The sequence below is a fragment of the Drosophila eugracilis genome, unplaced genomic scaffold, assembly GCF_018153835.1.
Source record: "Drosophila eugracilis isolate 14026-0451.02 unplaced genomic scaffold, ASM1815383v1 contig_75, whole genome shotgun sequence".
NCBI lineage: Eukaryota > Metazoa > Arthropoda > Insecta > Diptera > Drosophilidae > Drosophila > Drosophila eugracilis.
In genome coordinates, this window is record NW_024573645.1 from 265,988 (window position 1) to 281,991 (window position 16,004).

The window sequence follows — 16,004 nt, forward strand, 5'->3', positions numbered from 1 at the left end:
GTTGAATTTCCGTTGAATTTCAGCTGAATCGGTCAAAAAATGACACGAACGAATATCAATATACATGCATTGATCACCTGGCACGTATTCACCGGTGTTTTTATAAATCATTCGCAATGGCTTAACATGACGCCATCGTTTTTCAAACACGTCATCGTTGAGCTAAGGCTAACCCTCTGATCCACTGACTAAAAATAACAGTGATACGATGGGCATTCCTCGTCATACTCCAAAAGGCAATTGTGATAAGATTAAGTTGTTATTAACATCGTTACCAACTAACCAATGGAATGTCGAGATTCCCTGACTAAGCATTCAGTCAATTATTCAAATTACCAAAGAGAGATCGAAAGACCCGGCTCAATTAACCCCAAACAAGTGAAAAATAACAGAAACTTTTCAGAGCTTACAACACCACAAAAATGTGGGACAACCCACATCAGAAATGCGCCCAAAATGGAGCTCGAAACGGCTTTAAGTCTGTAAGCCTGCCTAGCCAGACTCAGACTTTCCAAGCAATGTCAACGATTTTTTGCAGCTTAGCCCTGCCCTAGCTCTAATTTAATTAGCCGAGCAACAGTTAGACGTCTGGATGATTGGCCCCAGACCGAACGGAAACTGGTTTTTCCGTTTGGAAAAATCTTTCCAGACGTTCCATTGTATCGTGGCGGCTGCTTTTCCGACTCCAACTCTGGGGCTCTGGTATGCGCGTGCCGCTCAAAGAACGTGTCTGGTGACCCAAGCCGGTTACCCGTGACTGCAACTGCGACCGGGATTGTGGCCTCGGAATCTGAGCTGCTGCTGCTGCCGCTGCTGTTGCAGCCTCAGCATTCTTGTTATCTGAATGTTAAATACTTTTCTGCCGTTGCACTTAACATCATAATAACTTTACGGCCGCTTCGAGGCGAGAATCGTTGCACATAAATCATGTCAAGTCATCATTTGACATGGCCAAACGATTCGAGGCTTCTGTAACAGGTCTCTGGCTAAAGATTCTGTCTCTAGTTATTGGGTGGACATATCCGATTTCTTGGGACAATGACAGCGAAATTATGATAGATCGTAGCATAGAGATTTCAGAACTTTCCAATCGTTATTTCTATAATTAAATGCCGCATCTTTAAAAACAAGTGCTTAGCTAGTTTAAAGATTGCGGGTTTCTATGGCAACATCATATACAGATAAACTTATCTTTTAACAATGTTATAAGTTTATCTTTATTGTTTGAAAGCGAATTGGCTAGAATCTTGAATGTTAAGGTTACATTTTTGTTTTGTAGAATAACAAGAGCATATATCAGGTAACATTCTTAAGGAGTGAGACATAATTTAAAATGAAATTTGAAAGTTCGTCATTTAACTTAGAAACTGCTAAACAAAGAAAGTAAAGTTCGTCAGTATAATGTTTTGCGGCGAATTTTGTCTTCAGATAAGATTATAAGAGCAAAATGTGTGTCAGTAAAATTGTTTTATTAGACGGTATAAGTAAGAGTATATATTAATAGATAAAGTGTAATATTTGGTGACATTTGAAAGACAAAGACCAATTATTTTAAGACCTTTTCATGACAATATAATGTTTAAGTAAAATCAGATAATATTAAACATTTCGTTCCGATTAGAAAGTTAACTTATCTGTGCTAAAAGTTTTAAGTAGTATTTCTGCTATACAAGAGGTATAGTATAGATAACTTTTTGTTATATCATGATATGTATCTGTATCTTTATTTATGGTCATGACTTTTCACTTAGACAGCAACCATTTACCACTTCAGAGGTATACCCTAAATTGTTAACTAATTGAATTGTAAAAGAACATTATCTAAAAATGATTATTATTGCAGTTTACAATCTGAGTTGTAAAGCGGTAAATTGGTTGCCTTTCCCGTATTCCACGAATCTTATTAGTTTGATCATTCACCCATCGAGAATGCCAAGAGTTCTTTTCAACTCCAAAGATGGATTAGATTTCCCATTTCTGAGGAACATCCACAGAGTCAAAGTAGCTTCTTTACTTGTTCTCCGGGATCTTCACACTTATGCATATTTATGGCAGAGATGTTCCCCCGACTGGAGTTTGTCTGGTTAATATGCATTACATATTTCTATCACAGTTATGGCATCTCGTGCCCCTCTCTCCAGACATTAGCATATTTCTATATAATTTACAGCGCATTTTCTTGTTCGCGCTGCCGTGCCAAAAACAAACTTTGGGGTCTTTGGAGTTGACAAGCAACCAGTTTGAGCTCCACAAAGACATCCAGTTGGCGTGGAGTTTTGGCCAAGACAGTTACCAAGGCTAGGCGATTGGCATGCCGACTGCTACCTAATTAGCCAAATCATTTCTGGCTATTTATGTAGTTTTTCTATGCCGTTTTAATTGCTGCTTTCTTTTGACTGGCGAATAAAGTTGTTGCTCAGTGTCTTCGATGTATTTTTCATAAATATGTCAACGGGCTGGGTTTACAGATTGGCAGCTAATTCATTTGTCAAGCCATCACTCGACCGTAAAAGTATTTTAAACGGCCAAACGCAGAGATGGCCGGCAATTTGATGGCTTTTAGGAGAGGCCATGCGACCAACAAAGCAAAGTCATTTGGCCATTTCGCTATTTTGCTATTTTGCTAACCCATCCAGCCGGTTTCCCTGTCCACGGGCCACAAGTGGCCGGCTACTCAAGTAAACAAAGCCAAATTGCAAATTCTTTTTTATTTTTGTTTTTAGCAAAAAAAAGTGGTTATTGCTGTTGCGGGTGTTGGGCAGTAAGTGGTAAGAGAGCTGGCTCTATCAGCAATCGTTTAAAGGCTCGTTGAGCAGGCCAAAAAGCACAAAACGATGCCCGGGTTCTACTAGAAAGGCCTCGCGGGGCAGAAAAACCCAAAGAAATGTAGAACATCTAGTACGTCAGTTTACGACGACGTCGACGACGACGTAGCTGTCTGCTGTCGTCACTCGGCATATTCGGTTACCATCGCTGGCCACTGGCTGAGTTTTCCCTGTGGCAACTTTCCCCCGTGATGGAGGCGGAATTCCATTGGCGTCATGGTTCAGTGCGTGCCAAATGCATTTGCCGAGGGCCCAGGTGTTGACTAATCGGCGATAGGTAATCAGAACGATCACCACGCCTTTCACCTTGCGGTTTTACGCTATTAAGAAGATCCCATTATCCCATAGGTTCAATAAACCCCAGCAATGCCTTAACATTATTTAGCATGACAAAAGACGATCCGTTTGAAACGCAGGCTTTGTTGGCCAAGTTTAAGGTCGACGGCGACGATTAAGAAAGGAAAAAAAAAAACCGGCAAGACCTGTTGATTGCGTGCATAATCAGCCCTGAACTTGACCAGGAGGCAAAGTGGTTGTAACAGTTAGCGGACATCTCTGTCCATAATTGGCAGCTTGTCGAATGGCAACAGGTTTGCAGCAAAGTGTTGCCAGTGACAGATGATGCCTGCAGCCGTTGCAGTGGCTGCCACAAGTTGTCGGGACAATTAATAGATACATTAAGTACATACATACCATTGGTAACGGTGCGCGTTCTGGTTTTTCCTACCCTGGCAACAACAGTGTAATCCAATCTGAGTTCTTCATCTCTTTCCGATCCTCAGACTCCTCGGACATTGTGGACTGTAAGCTGAAACTGATATTGGGTCTGATATGGACACTGATTCTGCACTACTCGATATCGATGCCCATGTGGGATGGCGAGGATGAGAAGCAGCTGAACGGTTCGGGCCACACGCCCAAGCAGCGGTAAGTGACGTCTACGCCTACTTGGTTTCTGGTTGCCCAATACTAAATCACTCTTTCTTTGACAGCCTGCTGAACTGGATACACGCCAAGATACCCGACTTGCCCATCAACAACTTCACCAATGACTGGACCACGGGCAAGGCGGTGGGCGCCCTTGTCGATGCCTGTGCTCCGGGTCTCTGCCCGGACTGGGAACTCTGGGATCCCAAGGATGCCGTGCAGAATGCCTCCGAGGCCATGGGTCTGGCCGATGACTGGCTTAATGTTCGCCAGCTGATCAAGCCCGAGGAGCTGGTCAATCCCAATGTGGATGAGCAGTCCATGATGACTTATCTGTCGCAGTACCCCAACTCCAAGCTTAAGACCGGAGCTCCTCTGAGGCCCAAGACAAATCCCAACAGGTGAGTGAGGGTTTTTTTTTTTAAGATGGACTTTTCTAACTCGTAACTTTAAACTTGAATTCTATCTTATGGTTTTCTTTTCGTAAATTACTATTGAAAAAGGTTGAGCACCTTTAGAAATATTCATTGATTTTTTATTAGTCAACTTTCTTTAGTTTAAATATGAAGTTGGTTGATGGCCAACCCGAGGTTCTAAGCTAAAAACTCCAAAAATCAATTTGAGAAATGATATGAAGCTTTATTTAAGTTTTATAGAAACGATTTGAAAGTTGTTTCGTGACTTGATGGTTGAAAATCTGAAATGGTTCCAGTTCGAGTTAGAAAAGTTTAACTTTTTAGTATTTTATTTGAATCCAGCGATTTACTTTCTACTGAACTCTGTTCCGAATTCAAGTTGTATCTTATTTAGTTTTTCCGTCTGTTTCTTTTGGCTAATGCATTTCACTGGTTCTAATCTAGACTCTATCTATCTTTCTTCTCTCTCTCTCTCTTTATCTTTTTATATCTTTTTTCCTCCGTGTATATTTGAGCAACGTTTTTAATGTATTGGATATTGTTCTTGTTTTCCCTATCCGCTCCGTATACATATTATGTATATATACTACCAAAACCAACCCATATATATATTTATTAAACGCCTCAAAATGCAAAACTCAGCATTCCTCCGCCGCGGTAAGTTTCTTCGGCATGCCACCAATCGTTCTTTTTTCTTTCTTTTCCGTTCTGATCTGTTTTGGCCGCCACTTCTTTTTGGCCAACGTTGTTATCCGCTTGATTTTTCGGTTTTTAATTTATTGACTTCTTATGGTGTTTTGTGATTTAAATGTTCGGTTCCATGAGTTTCGATAACTTTTGTTTGGCTGCTCTCCGCTTCGCGCGCTAGCCCAGAGCGATCCGTATCTAATGGATACTTCAACGCCGCTGCTTTCCTGTTTGTATTTTTCTTGCGCTCGATCGCTCGCTCGCTGGCGGCTTTTATTGCTCTCTACAATTAGCGCTCACTAAACGCATTCATCTTGGCCGACGCTGATTTAATTTGCCGCTTTGTTAAGCTACCAAGATTTTTGATTACACGTTGGGCAAACTTCTCACACAACTGGGGGACATATCGGATATAACATAATGATCAGAGCTGATATTCCGGAGTTTTTCTTTCTTTTTGTTAATTACTTTTATTCTTTTTTACATTGTAAATAGTCATTTGTTATTTAAATACTTTTTATAGAATTTTCAATAATTTTTTAATATATTAAAATGTTTTATATATGTACTTTATTAGAAAAAATCAGCAAATGTTTCTTTGAGTAAATTAATATTTGAATTTTCAATTTAATTTTATACAAAATCCAAAAAGTATGCTTCATAAAGTGTTTGTGAAATTAGTTCTTTAATGTACCGCTTCTTGAATACAGTGGCGCCACTCAAAACAATATTTAAAAATATTTTTAAAAACTTTGTTTAGGTATTGATGTTTTTTATCTAAATTATCTACGCATTATTAATAGCTCGTAATTTTTTGTAAATAATTTGACTTTTTCTGCAAGGCCGTTAAAAAATGTAAATTCAGCTAAGCTGTCTGTGTTATGAATGTTACTTTAATGTACCATAATTGGCTATGTAGAGCTCTTAAAGCTATTTCTTAAATAATATACTGACCGAACTTTATTTCTCCTTCCTCAGAGTCCGTGCCTATGGTCCTGGTATTGAACCCATTGGTCCTGTAGTGGGAGCCCCAGCCAATTTCACCGTCGAAACCTTCTCCGCAGGCAAAGGTGAGTTCCCAGATTTCCAGTTAAGTAAAGAAAATATTATTAGTAATGTAATATTACCAGGATCTGTGGATGTCGACATCCAGGGACCCAATGGCGAGATCGAAAAGGCCGATGTGCGTTTCAACAATGACAAGAACCTCACGTACACCGTTTCGTACATACCCAAAGCCGAGGGTTCGCACAAGGTGGCCGTTAAGTTCTCCGGTCGCGACATCCCCAAGTCGCCATTCCCCGTTAAGGTGGAAGGACATGCTGGCGATGCCTCCAAGGTTAAGGTTACAGGTCCTGGAATCCAACCCAACGGAGTGACCATCAAGAAACCCACATTCTTTGACATTCTTGCCAAGGATGCTGGTCGCGGAGTTCCTGAGGTAATCATTATTGATCCCGCTAACCACAAGACATCTGTGGCTGCCAAGGTGCGTCAGTTGGAGAACGATACATGGCGCTGCGAGTATGTGACCGCTTTGCAGGGTCTGCATTCGGTGAATGTATTCTACGCCGGCACACCCATTCCAAACAGTCCGTTCCCCGTGAAAGTGGCTCCGCTGTCGGATGCGCGTAAGGTGCGTGCCTCCGGTCGTGGACTGCAGGCCACTGGCGTTCGTGTTGGCGACGATGCCGACTTTAAGATTCACACCGAGGGTGCCGGCGAGGGTGAGCCAGAGGTGCGCGTCATTGGTCCTGGTGGCATGAACCAGAATGTCATGCAATCGAAGGTGGATGGTAATACCTACGAGTGCCACTACTACCCCACCAAAGAGGGACGCTATGTGATCATGGTGACCTTTGCTGGCCAGGAAGTGCCCAAATCTCCATTCGAAGTGAAGGTAGGCCCCAAGAAGGAGTCTTCGATTGTGGCCTACGGGCCTGGACTGAGCAGCGGCGTTATTGGCTACCCGGCTGCCTTTGTGGTGGAGACCAATGGCGAAACTGGAGCCCTCGGGTTCACCGTGGCCGGTCCTTCGCAGGCCGAGATCGAGTGCCACGACAATGGCGATGGCTCAGCTCTGGTCAAGTATCATCCAACTGCTGTTGGGGAGTACGCCGTGCACATTCTGTGCGACAACGAAGACATCCCCAAGTCCCCCTTCATTGCACAAATCCTGCCCCGCACTGATTTCCATCCCGAGCTGGTCAAGGCCAGCGGTCCTGGTCTGGAGAAGAATGGCGTGACCATCAACCAGCCAACCAGTTTTACTGTGGATCCCAGCAAGGCGGGTAATGCCCCGTTGGACGTTGTCGTTCAGGATGTTTACGGTACCAAGTTGCCAGTAGAGTTAAAGAACAACCCGGATGGCACCAAGAAGGTCACCTATACGCCTACTTCAGGAGTTCCGCACACCGTGGAAGGTAGGTCTTGGCAATAGTTTGAAGAGCTTTCTGCCATATATTCTTTAATCTATATTTTAAAAATAACTTTAAACTTTACTTTCCAGTAAACTATGGCGGAGTTTCCACACCCAACTCGCCGCATCGCGTTTACGTCGGAGTACCGGTAGATGCAGCCAAGGTACAGGCATTTGGACCCTGGTTGCAACCCGGAGTGCGCCCCAATGTGGCCACCCACTTCAATGTGGATGCCCGCGAGGCCGGCGATGCTGAGCTTAAGGTAAAGGTCATTCATGAGGAGACCAAGATCGAGGTGCCCTGCCGCATTATCGATAACGAGGACAACACCTATTCGGTCGAAGTGATCCCACCATCCAAGGGTGCTTACACCACCACGATGACTTATGGCGGACAGCGGGTTCCTCTGGGACAGAAGGTCGTTGTGGAGCAGACAGTGGATGTGTCCAAGATCAAAGTTGACGGACTCTTGAACCCAGTAAGTATTTCTAGATAAAGCAGTAGAATTACCTAATATGCCCATCTTAAGTCCATCATGGTCTAAGTCCAAGTCATTATTTCGTTCACCCAAAACAAAAGCCGCGCCCCTAAACAGTTTGCAGCAATTCCGGATCATCACACATGGCCTGCCAAAAGCAGACTTGGCAGTGACCATCACCAGTCCGTCGGGCAATCGGGTGAAGGCCCACATCATACCCACGGCAGAGGGTTTTCTGGTCAACTTTACGCCCACTCAGCTGGGAGAGTACTTGCTGAGCATCTGTTTTGGCGGCACTCCAATTACACCACGTCCCTTCCGCCTGCAGTGCCTCACGGGCAGCGATTCGAATAAAGTGCAAGCCTTTGGGCCTGGGCTAGAGCGTGGCATTGTGGGGCAACCCGCTGAGTTTATGATCGATACTCGTGGCGCTGGGCAGGGCGGATTGGGAGTGACGGTGGAAGGTCCCTGCGAGGCGGCCATCAATTGCCGGGATAACGGAGACGGCACCTGTAACGTGGCATATTTGCCCACCGAAGCGGGCGATTATACCGTCAACATAACGTTCAATGAGCGACACATTAACGGCTCGCCCTTCCAACCACTTATAGTTCCGGTACCAAATCTTAAAAATACCCGCGTCAGTGGTATCGGCATCCAGCCGCATGGTAGGCTATGAGGAGTTCCAGTTACCAGTTGCCAAATGCCAGTTCCGAGTGTTCCTGCTGCCGTACAAGTCTAATCCTTTGCGCTCTACTCACCACCTGACCAAGGTTGCTTGTTGCAATCGCCTCGCCATGCCTTCTTGTTGTTGTGATGCCCCTTCTGTTTGTTTGACTTAAACTAAACCATAAACCACTAATCAGTCAGTGATGGGGAGTAACTAGGTGCAAAGATAGGTATATCTTAGGAGGAAGAATATCTCTCCTAGATGACTTACTTTTACCCTTCCAGACCTTGCACCTAGGTTACCAAATATACCCATTCCATCACTTTTAATTGCATCATAATATTGTTAATGTTTCGCCTTGATGTTTATTATTTAGCAAAGTTATAGCCTCTTACTAATTTTTCGGTTTCCCTTTAGGTGTAATCATGAATGCGGCCACGGACTTTATGGTTGATATGAGCAAGGTGGGCAGCAACATTGACTCCGGCAAGCTGTCCTGCGCCATCTTCGACCCAATGGGTCATGTACTGCCCAGCAAAATTGTGCAGGGACCGACCGACGACATCTTCCGCATCATGTACACCCCCTTCGAGGCTGGTCGTCATACCATCGAGCTGATGTACGACAACATCCCAGTGCCGGGATCTCCGTTTGTGGTGAACGTAAAGAGTGGCTGTGATCCGGCACGATGCAAGGCCTATGGACCAGGTCTAGAGAAGGGTCTGACTAACCAAAAGAACAAGTTCACGGTGGAGACCAAGGGTGCTGGCAATGGAGGCCTTTCGCTGGCCATTGAAGGTCCTTCGGAGGCCAAGATGACTTGCACGGACAATCGCGATGGTAGCTGCGATGTGGACTATTTGGCCACCGATCCGGGAGAGTATGACATTACCATTCGATTTGCTGACAAGCACATACCCGGCTCTCCGTTCCGCGTGCTCGTCGAGGAGACAGTGGACCCCAGCAAGGTGAAGGTTTATGGCCCGGGCATTGAACATGGTCAAGTGCGCGAGAGTGTGCCCACCTTCTTTAATGTGGATGTTGGCGAGGCTGGTCCTGGCCGCATCGCCGTCAAGCTGACCAACTCCGAGGGCATACCCGTAGATAATCTGCGCGTGGAGGATAAGGGCAATTGCATTTACGCGGTGCACTATGTGCCGCCCAAGGCGGGTTCTGTCCTAACCTGCCAGGTGAAGTTCTCCGAGGTGGAGGTGCCATGTAGGTGAGTGGCGAATCGAATGTTAATCTGATTACAAACTTTCTATGTTTTATAAGCCAATTTATCCTCATCATCTTATAAATCTCTAATCCTTGCAGTCCATTTGTGATGACCGTTTTCCCCAAGTCGGAGCCAACCAAGGTGAAGGTGAAGGGTGTCAATGAGAAGAAGAAAACTCCTGCTTCCCTGCCCGCTGAGTTTGAAATCGATACGAAACAGGCTGGCCAAGCTGATATCAATGTGGCCATCAAGAACCCTAAGGGCAAGCCCATGCAGCCGCGCCTGGAAGAAGTCTCCACCGGCACGTATGTGGTATCCTTCGTGCCTGATGAGTGCGGAACCTACCAGTGCAGCATCAAGTACGGCGACAAGGAGATCGAGGGCTCGCCCTTCAAACTCGAAGCATTCCCCACCGGCGAGGCCAAGAAATGTAAGCTGGTGGAGCAGGCGCCCAAGATCCAGTCATCGGGCAGTCAGTCGCACCTGAAGGTGGATGCCCGTGAGGCGGGAGATGGAGCAGTGACCTGCAAGATCACCAACAAGGCGGGAAGGTAAGGATAGCACTCGCTATTGAGTGTTTTCTGTACCTAACATAAATCCATTTAATCTCTTAGTGAAATTGTGGACATTGATGTGATCGAAAAGGACGGGTTCTTCGACATTCTGTATGCTCTGAACGATCCCGGAGATTATGACATCAACGTTAAGTTTGGTGGCAAGGACATCCCGAACGGCAGCTTCTCCATTAAGGTAGCCTGAACTACATTTTCTTTCGAAACTCTCGATTTAACCAAACAAAAAAAAAAACAGACACAGCCAAATCTAGTCTAGTCACCAATGGGATTTGTTGGAAATTAGCAATTATTTTAAAGTTTATCAATACTTTTAAACGTTTCTCTAGTCGTTTAAGCCAGGTTGAAGCCGTTTAGAGCTCAGCCGCATCTACATTATTATTACTATTCTAGTCAAGACCATTGTCATTGTTTTGTGTTCGTGTTCCGTGCGTCCCCTCAAAATGTTCTTGAAATTTATGTGTAAATTTTTAATTGGGCTTTCCCGAAATGAAAAACACGCAAACAATTTTCACATGTGAACTAAGAGTGCTGCTCAGCAAGAAGAAACAAAAAGAATACGATTTAAGTGCAACATTGTAAAACATGACATCAAAAATAAAAACAAAGAAATCTAAAACAAAAGAAACAACTTTTGGTTTACCCACCAAACAAAAATCAAAAATTTTTAAATTAATTGCATGAAAATTGTTTCGTTCTCAAAATTATTTCTGCTATGCTCCACTGCCAAATTGCGCTTTGTTTTACATTATGCATTTAATGAACAATTATTCTTAATGCTTTTTTGTTTATAATAAGCCAGCCTAGCTCTAGTCCATGTAAGTTGTTTGTGTGTGTTTCTGTACTTGACTGATCTGAGACTGATCCCGAACGCACTTAACAGAATGTGAACTGAAAAACGGCAACCTCTTGAAAACCAAATACTGGTCGCACTCACTTGACGCTTGAGCACAAATTTACCAAAAAAAAAACAAAAACAAAAATGTTAATTAATCTCTGAATAATTGCTAATTTAACAACAACAAATATTCCTAACCCTTGTAGAGCCTTTACTTTGCACTTGCCTAAAATATTATATTTCAGCGGGAAAAGGGGAGTGGTTTGTCCTGTGAGTGAAACGACGAAACCATTCACGTGCCATCTGCGCTGACAGCCAGAAAAATGAAGTGTCATAAATACTGGCCCAGAATCATGGGACCTGACAGCCAGCAAGAACAATGCTCGTAAGAGCCGGGGCTTTCGGGCATATTGCCCAAAAGTGAAATACTTTTTTGCTCGAATCGTAAACCCAAGATTAATTGAGTTGTCTGTTGTTTTCGCACAAAATTTATGTTTAACAGATATGCACAATTAGCCGAGTGCAAAAATTAATTTTATCTACATTATTCATTTTGTAAAAGGGAAACTTTGTTCGCCTCTATTTGTGGCAAAAGCAACTTCACTATTGTGGGACCATCAACTTGTATACGTGATCTGCGGCACGCACAGAAAAAAGAAACATAAATGTTTATTTTGGAATCTTCCAAACAGCCGTTGACATTAAACAAAAATATGTTTTTTAGAGACAAACATTTGCGGTTGTTAAAGATTAAAAATTAAACAACTTTTTTCTCTGTTAGGAAGAATTTTTAAACTAGATATAAATTGAGGCTAGCCAGCAGGTTGCTTTCTCTGTTTATAATAATTGTGGAAAACATTTTTAATGCCAAAATTTTATCGTTGACATATTAGCAAAATGTAGAAACTTTTAAGAAAAAGGTGAAAAATTAATGTGATTTATTACACCCAGACTAGAGTGAGACATTTCTCAACCATATTTATTTACGCCAACAAAATCACTTTCGAACAATAGTACAAAATAGTTTTAGTTATTGAAGAGCCATTTCGAAATATTTATATTCATTGTAGGACATCTTTGTTGATACAGGGTGCTCCTTTAGACTTAAATTTAGACTTTGTTGCGCGACAAAAACTCATCCTAAAGACTTTTCCATCTACGCCACTGCCAAGTATAGAGGCAAACTAAATGATCTCGGGATGAGGGGCAATGAGGATGATGATGATGACATCCCACGCTGAATCAGCATGTTCTATTCGCTGTTTTTATGATAGTGTTGCCTGGTCGTTGATGCTTTCGGCAGGTTGCAACAAAATCAAGTATACGCCGCCTGGCCCGACGACTGCAAACTGCATATGAAAATGAATTTGTATGGCCAGCCAGCTAGCCAGCTAGCGCACAAAATTCGCAAGTAATTAAAATAGGAAAATGAAATGAAATTATGTATAATGAAAATGGCGCAAAGTGTGTTGTGCTGATTTCTGCTGCCAACGCCAGTGGAAGGCGCCATAAAGTGTGGCTAGAAGAAGACCGGAGGCCCGACACTAGTGGCACTGGCTAGCTAGCCGATCTAGTCTTAGTCTTAGTCATAGATTGTCCTGTACTGGTCGTTGTCGTGATCGTGTCGCAGCGGTAACTGGAAGTTCAAAAACTACAAATCGGTGCGGAAGATTTTCATAATTTTCGCCAACTAAATTTTGATGGGTTAAGATGGATTTCCCGTCAATGGGATCCAGCAAAATATAATATATGGATTCGGATGCAGATTTAGATATGTAGATTCAGATATATAGAGGAGGAGCCACAAACTGTCGCCCACTGGCAATTCGATTTTCCTTGCTGGTCTATTGATTGGCCGTGCATTGGCGTACTTCTTATTAATAGCTCAAATATTTTATAGCGATTTGTATCTTTGACTTTTTCGATTTGGCCACGGATATACGAAATGATTTCGATATATACTCGTACAACGTTGTATATAAATATAATTATTTGCTTATGTAACAGCTGCAATTGTGGAAATTCTTTTGCACAATCGTGCCAGCGTCAATCAATTTCACTTCCTCTCTAATAATTTCGTTCCTTGTACTTTTTGGCTTCCATAGTTTCACACTTTCAAGACTTTTCCCAAATATCACTCAATACGTCCAGTTTTAATAATAAGCAGATCGTTCTATATAGCCCTGCGGCAGTTCTTCAATCTTCTTCCCCTTCCCCCAAGTGCAAAGTAAATGGATCTGAGGGAGTAACCCATTGCGGACATTGTTTTCATTCTGCAGATTGCCATGTTAATGATCTATTGGCTGGAGTGTGTTTTTGTTTTATTTATTTTGAATTTTCGATCGCAACAAGTTTCGGCATTCTTAATTTTCAATTTTATTTTCATTGACCTCAGGCTGTCGAAAGTATCGAACAATACTCGCATAGTGAATACATCGAGGAGCACACGACCAAAGTGGTTCAGCAAACGACGCAGGTAAGTTGGGTTGAAGATAGTTCTAGTCCTTAAGAAGGATTTGGAAAAGATTTAGTTCAATTCTCAAATATATAATCAAATTAAAAATTCAATTTTAAACTTGATTCCTTTCATATTTTAGCGCATATTCTAGTTTTGTGTTAAATAAGAAAGTGATAGCTTAAGAATGTAAAAAAGTTGATTCAGAAAGAATCTATTTGAAGAAAAGCAAAGTATATCATAACGTTCTTTTATATAAAGTTAATAATTTCGGAAAATATTAGTTAGCATAAATAACATCCTAAAACTGAACACTTACAGAGCGAACTTGTCAACGGAAAATCTGAGATCACGTACCGAAGTGTAGCATTTGAGAAACTACCACTACCCACCACAGGCGGCAACGTAACAGGTATGTGCCATGCAAAATCCTGAAAATAAAAATATACATTAAAAATAATATTTAAAATGATAAAATCAAGCATGAGAGCAAAGCTAATCATTTGCGAAGAACAACACCTAGCCATGCATTTAATTAAAACACAATGTAGAATAGTTTATTTAATCTAGAAAAAGTATTTATGCGCCATTTAAGCGGGCAACAAAAATCTGATATTTTGCAAGAATCTAGCGCAAGCTGAGAGGTAAGATATAAAATATAAATATCAAAAAGCTGTTGGACTATTGTCAGACGAAAAATATTCGTGTGTCGTAAATCAGTGAAATGTATACAAGAGAAATATAAATACTCAACTATATATTCGGCGATGCGGCGCATTTGGGATGGGACACCATGGACAAGTGGACAACGCACCCGAAGATTCGGATGGGGTAAAAACAGACGGACGAGTGACGGGTTATCAGGCTAAATGCTGACAGGCGACAACTTAATTAGACAATGCCTCTGGTCTCAGAGTTCTCTCTGTATTCTGGGAGGTCTCTAGTATTATTTTGGCTGCAATTTCTAGACATTTTCATGATGGGGATTTTCTTTTGTTTTCCATTCCGACACGTTCATTGACTTGGCCACTTGTGACTGACTCGTGGGAAAGTAATTGGGTATTTAAATTTGTAGAAACCCGGTCTGGTAATTACCTAAATTTATTTGGCCATTTTTTTTTTGGTACTGACGAGCGATTTACGAGTTGCAAATTGCTGCACCGCAATTTAATGAACATTTCCAACATGATTAATGAGGTTTCCACCCTGGGCAGGCAAATCAATGAACAGCACTTTGCACTTTCCTCTCCGTGCAAATATTTGGTCGATTTTTCACGCTTCCATGCAATTTTCAAGCATTTTCGCCGCTTGGCTAGGCCAGCCTAGACTGAGGATGAGGTGGAGGAACTATGGGGATGATCCTGTTCATCATTAAGATCACAAGCCGCGCCACGTTTCATTTGTTGGTTTTTTCCCTCTGCCATAAGAATCTGGACCACGCCTCGTTGTGGGTTTTAGTTTTCTATGTCGCGCTCCATTTGCTTTGAAGATGGTTTATTGTAAATGATTCGTTTTGGCCAAATGACATAGATTTGTTGCGCATTTGTTGCATTGATTTTTCATTGCCCGTCAAATGAAAGGGGCAAAATGGTATTTATATAATTAAAAACTAACAAATCAGAGTTCAACCTTTTTCTATAAGCTGGAAAAGTCTTAACTTTTTCGAAGAATACGGCAAACCTAATAATAAATCACTTATTTATTTTCTTCACAAGCGTATGTAAATTTTGATTAGTCAATAATCGCTGCCAAGTACACTCATCTGAAAGATCAACAAAAATGTTGATTGATTTTGGCCAATTGGTTCGGCTGTATAGCAACCATCTAGCTGGTCATTTGCAATTTTCAAAACGATTTCCTTCGACTGCCAAGGGGCCATTACATAAGTATTGGATAAACGCGTGCGGCTGATCGAATGTGGAATGTTTTCCACTTTAACGATTAATACGACATAATACGGATATAGAAGCGAAAATGATTAACACATTTTCGGCATACCAACAAGACTATATTTGTATTCTATGGGTTTTATGGCCGAATCGCCGCCTCCTGCCTTCACGCCAATAAAATAAAATATAGAATTATTGTCTATATGTTTGTTCGATTTTTATTTTTAAACCCGCTTCTCGCCGGTTTAATGCTTAAATATAATAATAAATTCTATGTCGTCTGAGTTGCAATAAGTAATAAATTTGATTTCGCCAACGATTTTCCATGCACATATAGCCAGCTATACACCTATGTTTTTAACCTGAAGTCCTCTTATTTTTTTTTTGATTCATTTTTGCACCTTTTCGAATTCGAAAGATTCGAAATGGCAATTCTGTTAAACATATACCAGCAGATCGGGCTAAAATTTATGCTAATACTTGTATATAAATTATATAGAGAGCGCTGCTCCCTCCGCACATAGATTCGAATGGGGGGGATAGCAAATATTTCCAATTTTCTATCTTTTTATCTTTCATATGTCGTTCATTGGTCCGATCTCTCCTGC

At 42.0% G+C, this 16,004-nt stretch overlaps 1 protein-coding gene across 3 annotated transcripts in view; it reads left to right on the top strand.

The window, feature by feature from the left end:
• Positions 1-16,004, top strand: part of LOC108117130 (filamin-A) — a 33,126-nt gene that overhangs the window by 9,382 nt on the left and 7,740 nt on the right. For 2 of the 3 annotated variants that reach the window (XM_041819529.1, XM_041819528.1), the window contains exons 3-13: positions 3,608-3,752; positions 3,818-4,153; positions 5,834-5,925; positions 5,986-7,278; positions 7,365-7,757; positions 7,855-8,421; positions 8,841-9,645; positions 9,741-10,193; positions 10,257-10,392; positions 13,448-13,528; positions 13,829-13,919. In XM_041819529.1, coding sequence (XP_041675463.1) covers positions 3,608-3,752; positions 3,818-4,153; positions 5,834-5,925; positions 5,986-7,278; positions 7,365-7,757; positions 7,855-8,421; positions 8,841-9,645; positions 9,741-10,193; positions 10,257-10,392; positions 13,448-13,528; positions 13,829-13,919 — 4,392 coding nt within the window. Of the gene's footprint in view, positions 1-3,607; positions 3,753-3,817; positions 4,154-4,810; positions 4,826-5,833; positions 5,926-5,985; positions 7,279-7,364; positions 7,758-7,854; positions 8,422-8,840; positions 9,646-9,740; positions 10,194-10,256; positions 10,393-13,447; positions 13,529-13,828; positions 13,920-16,004 lie in introns of all 3 variants that reach the window. The other variant, XM_041819527.1, reaches the window with a different exon arrangement.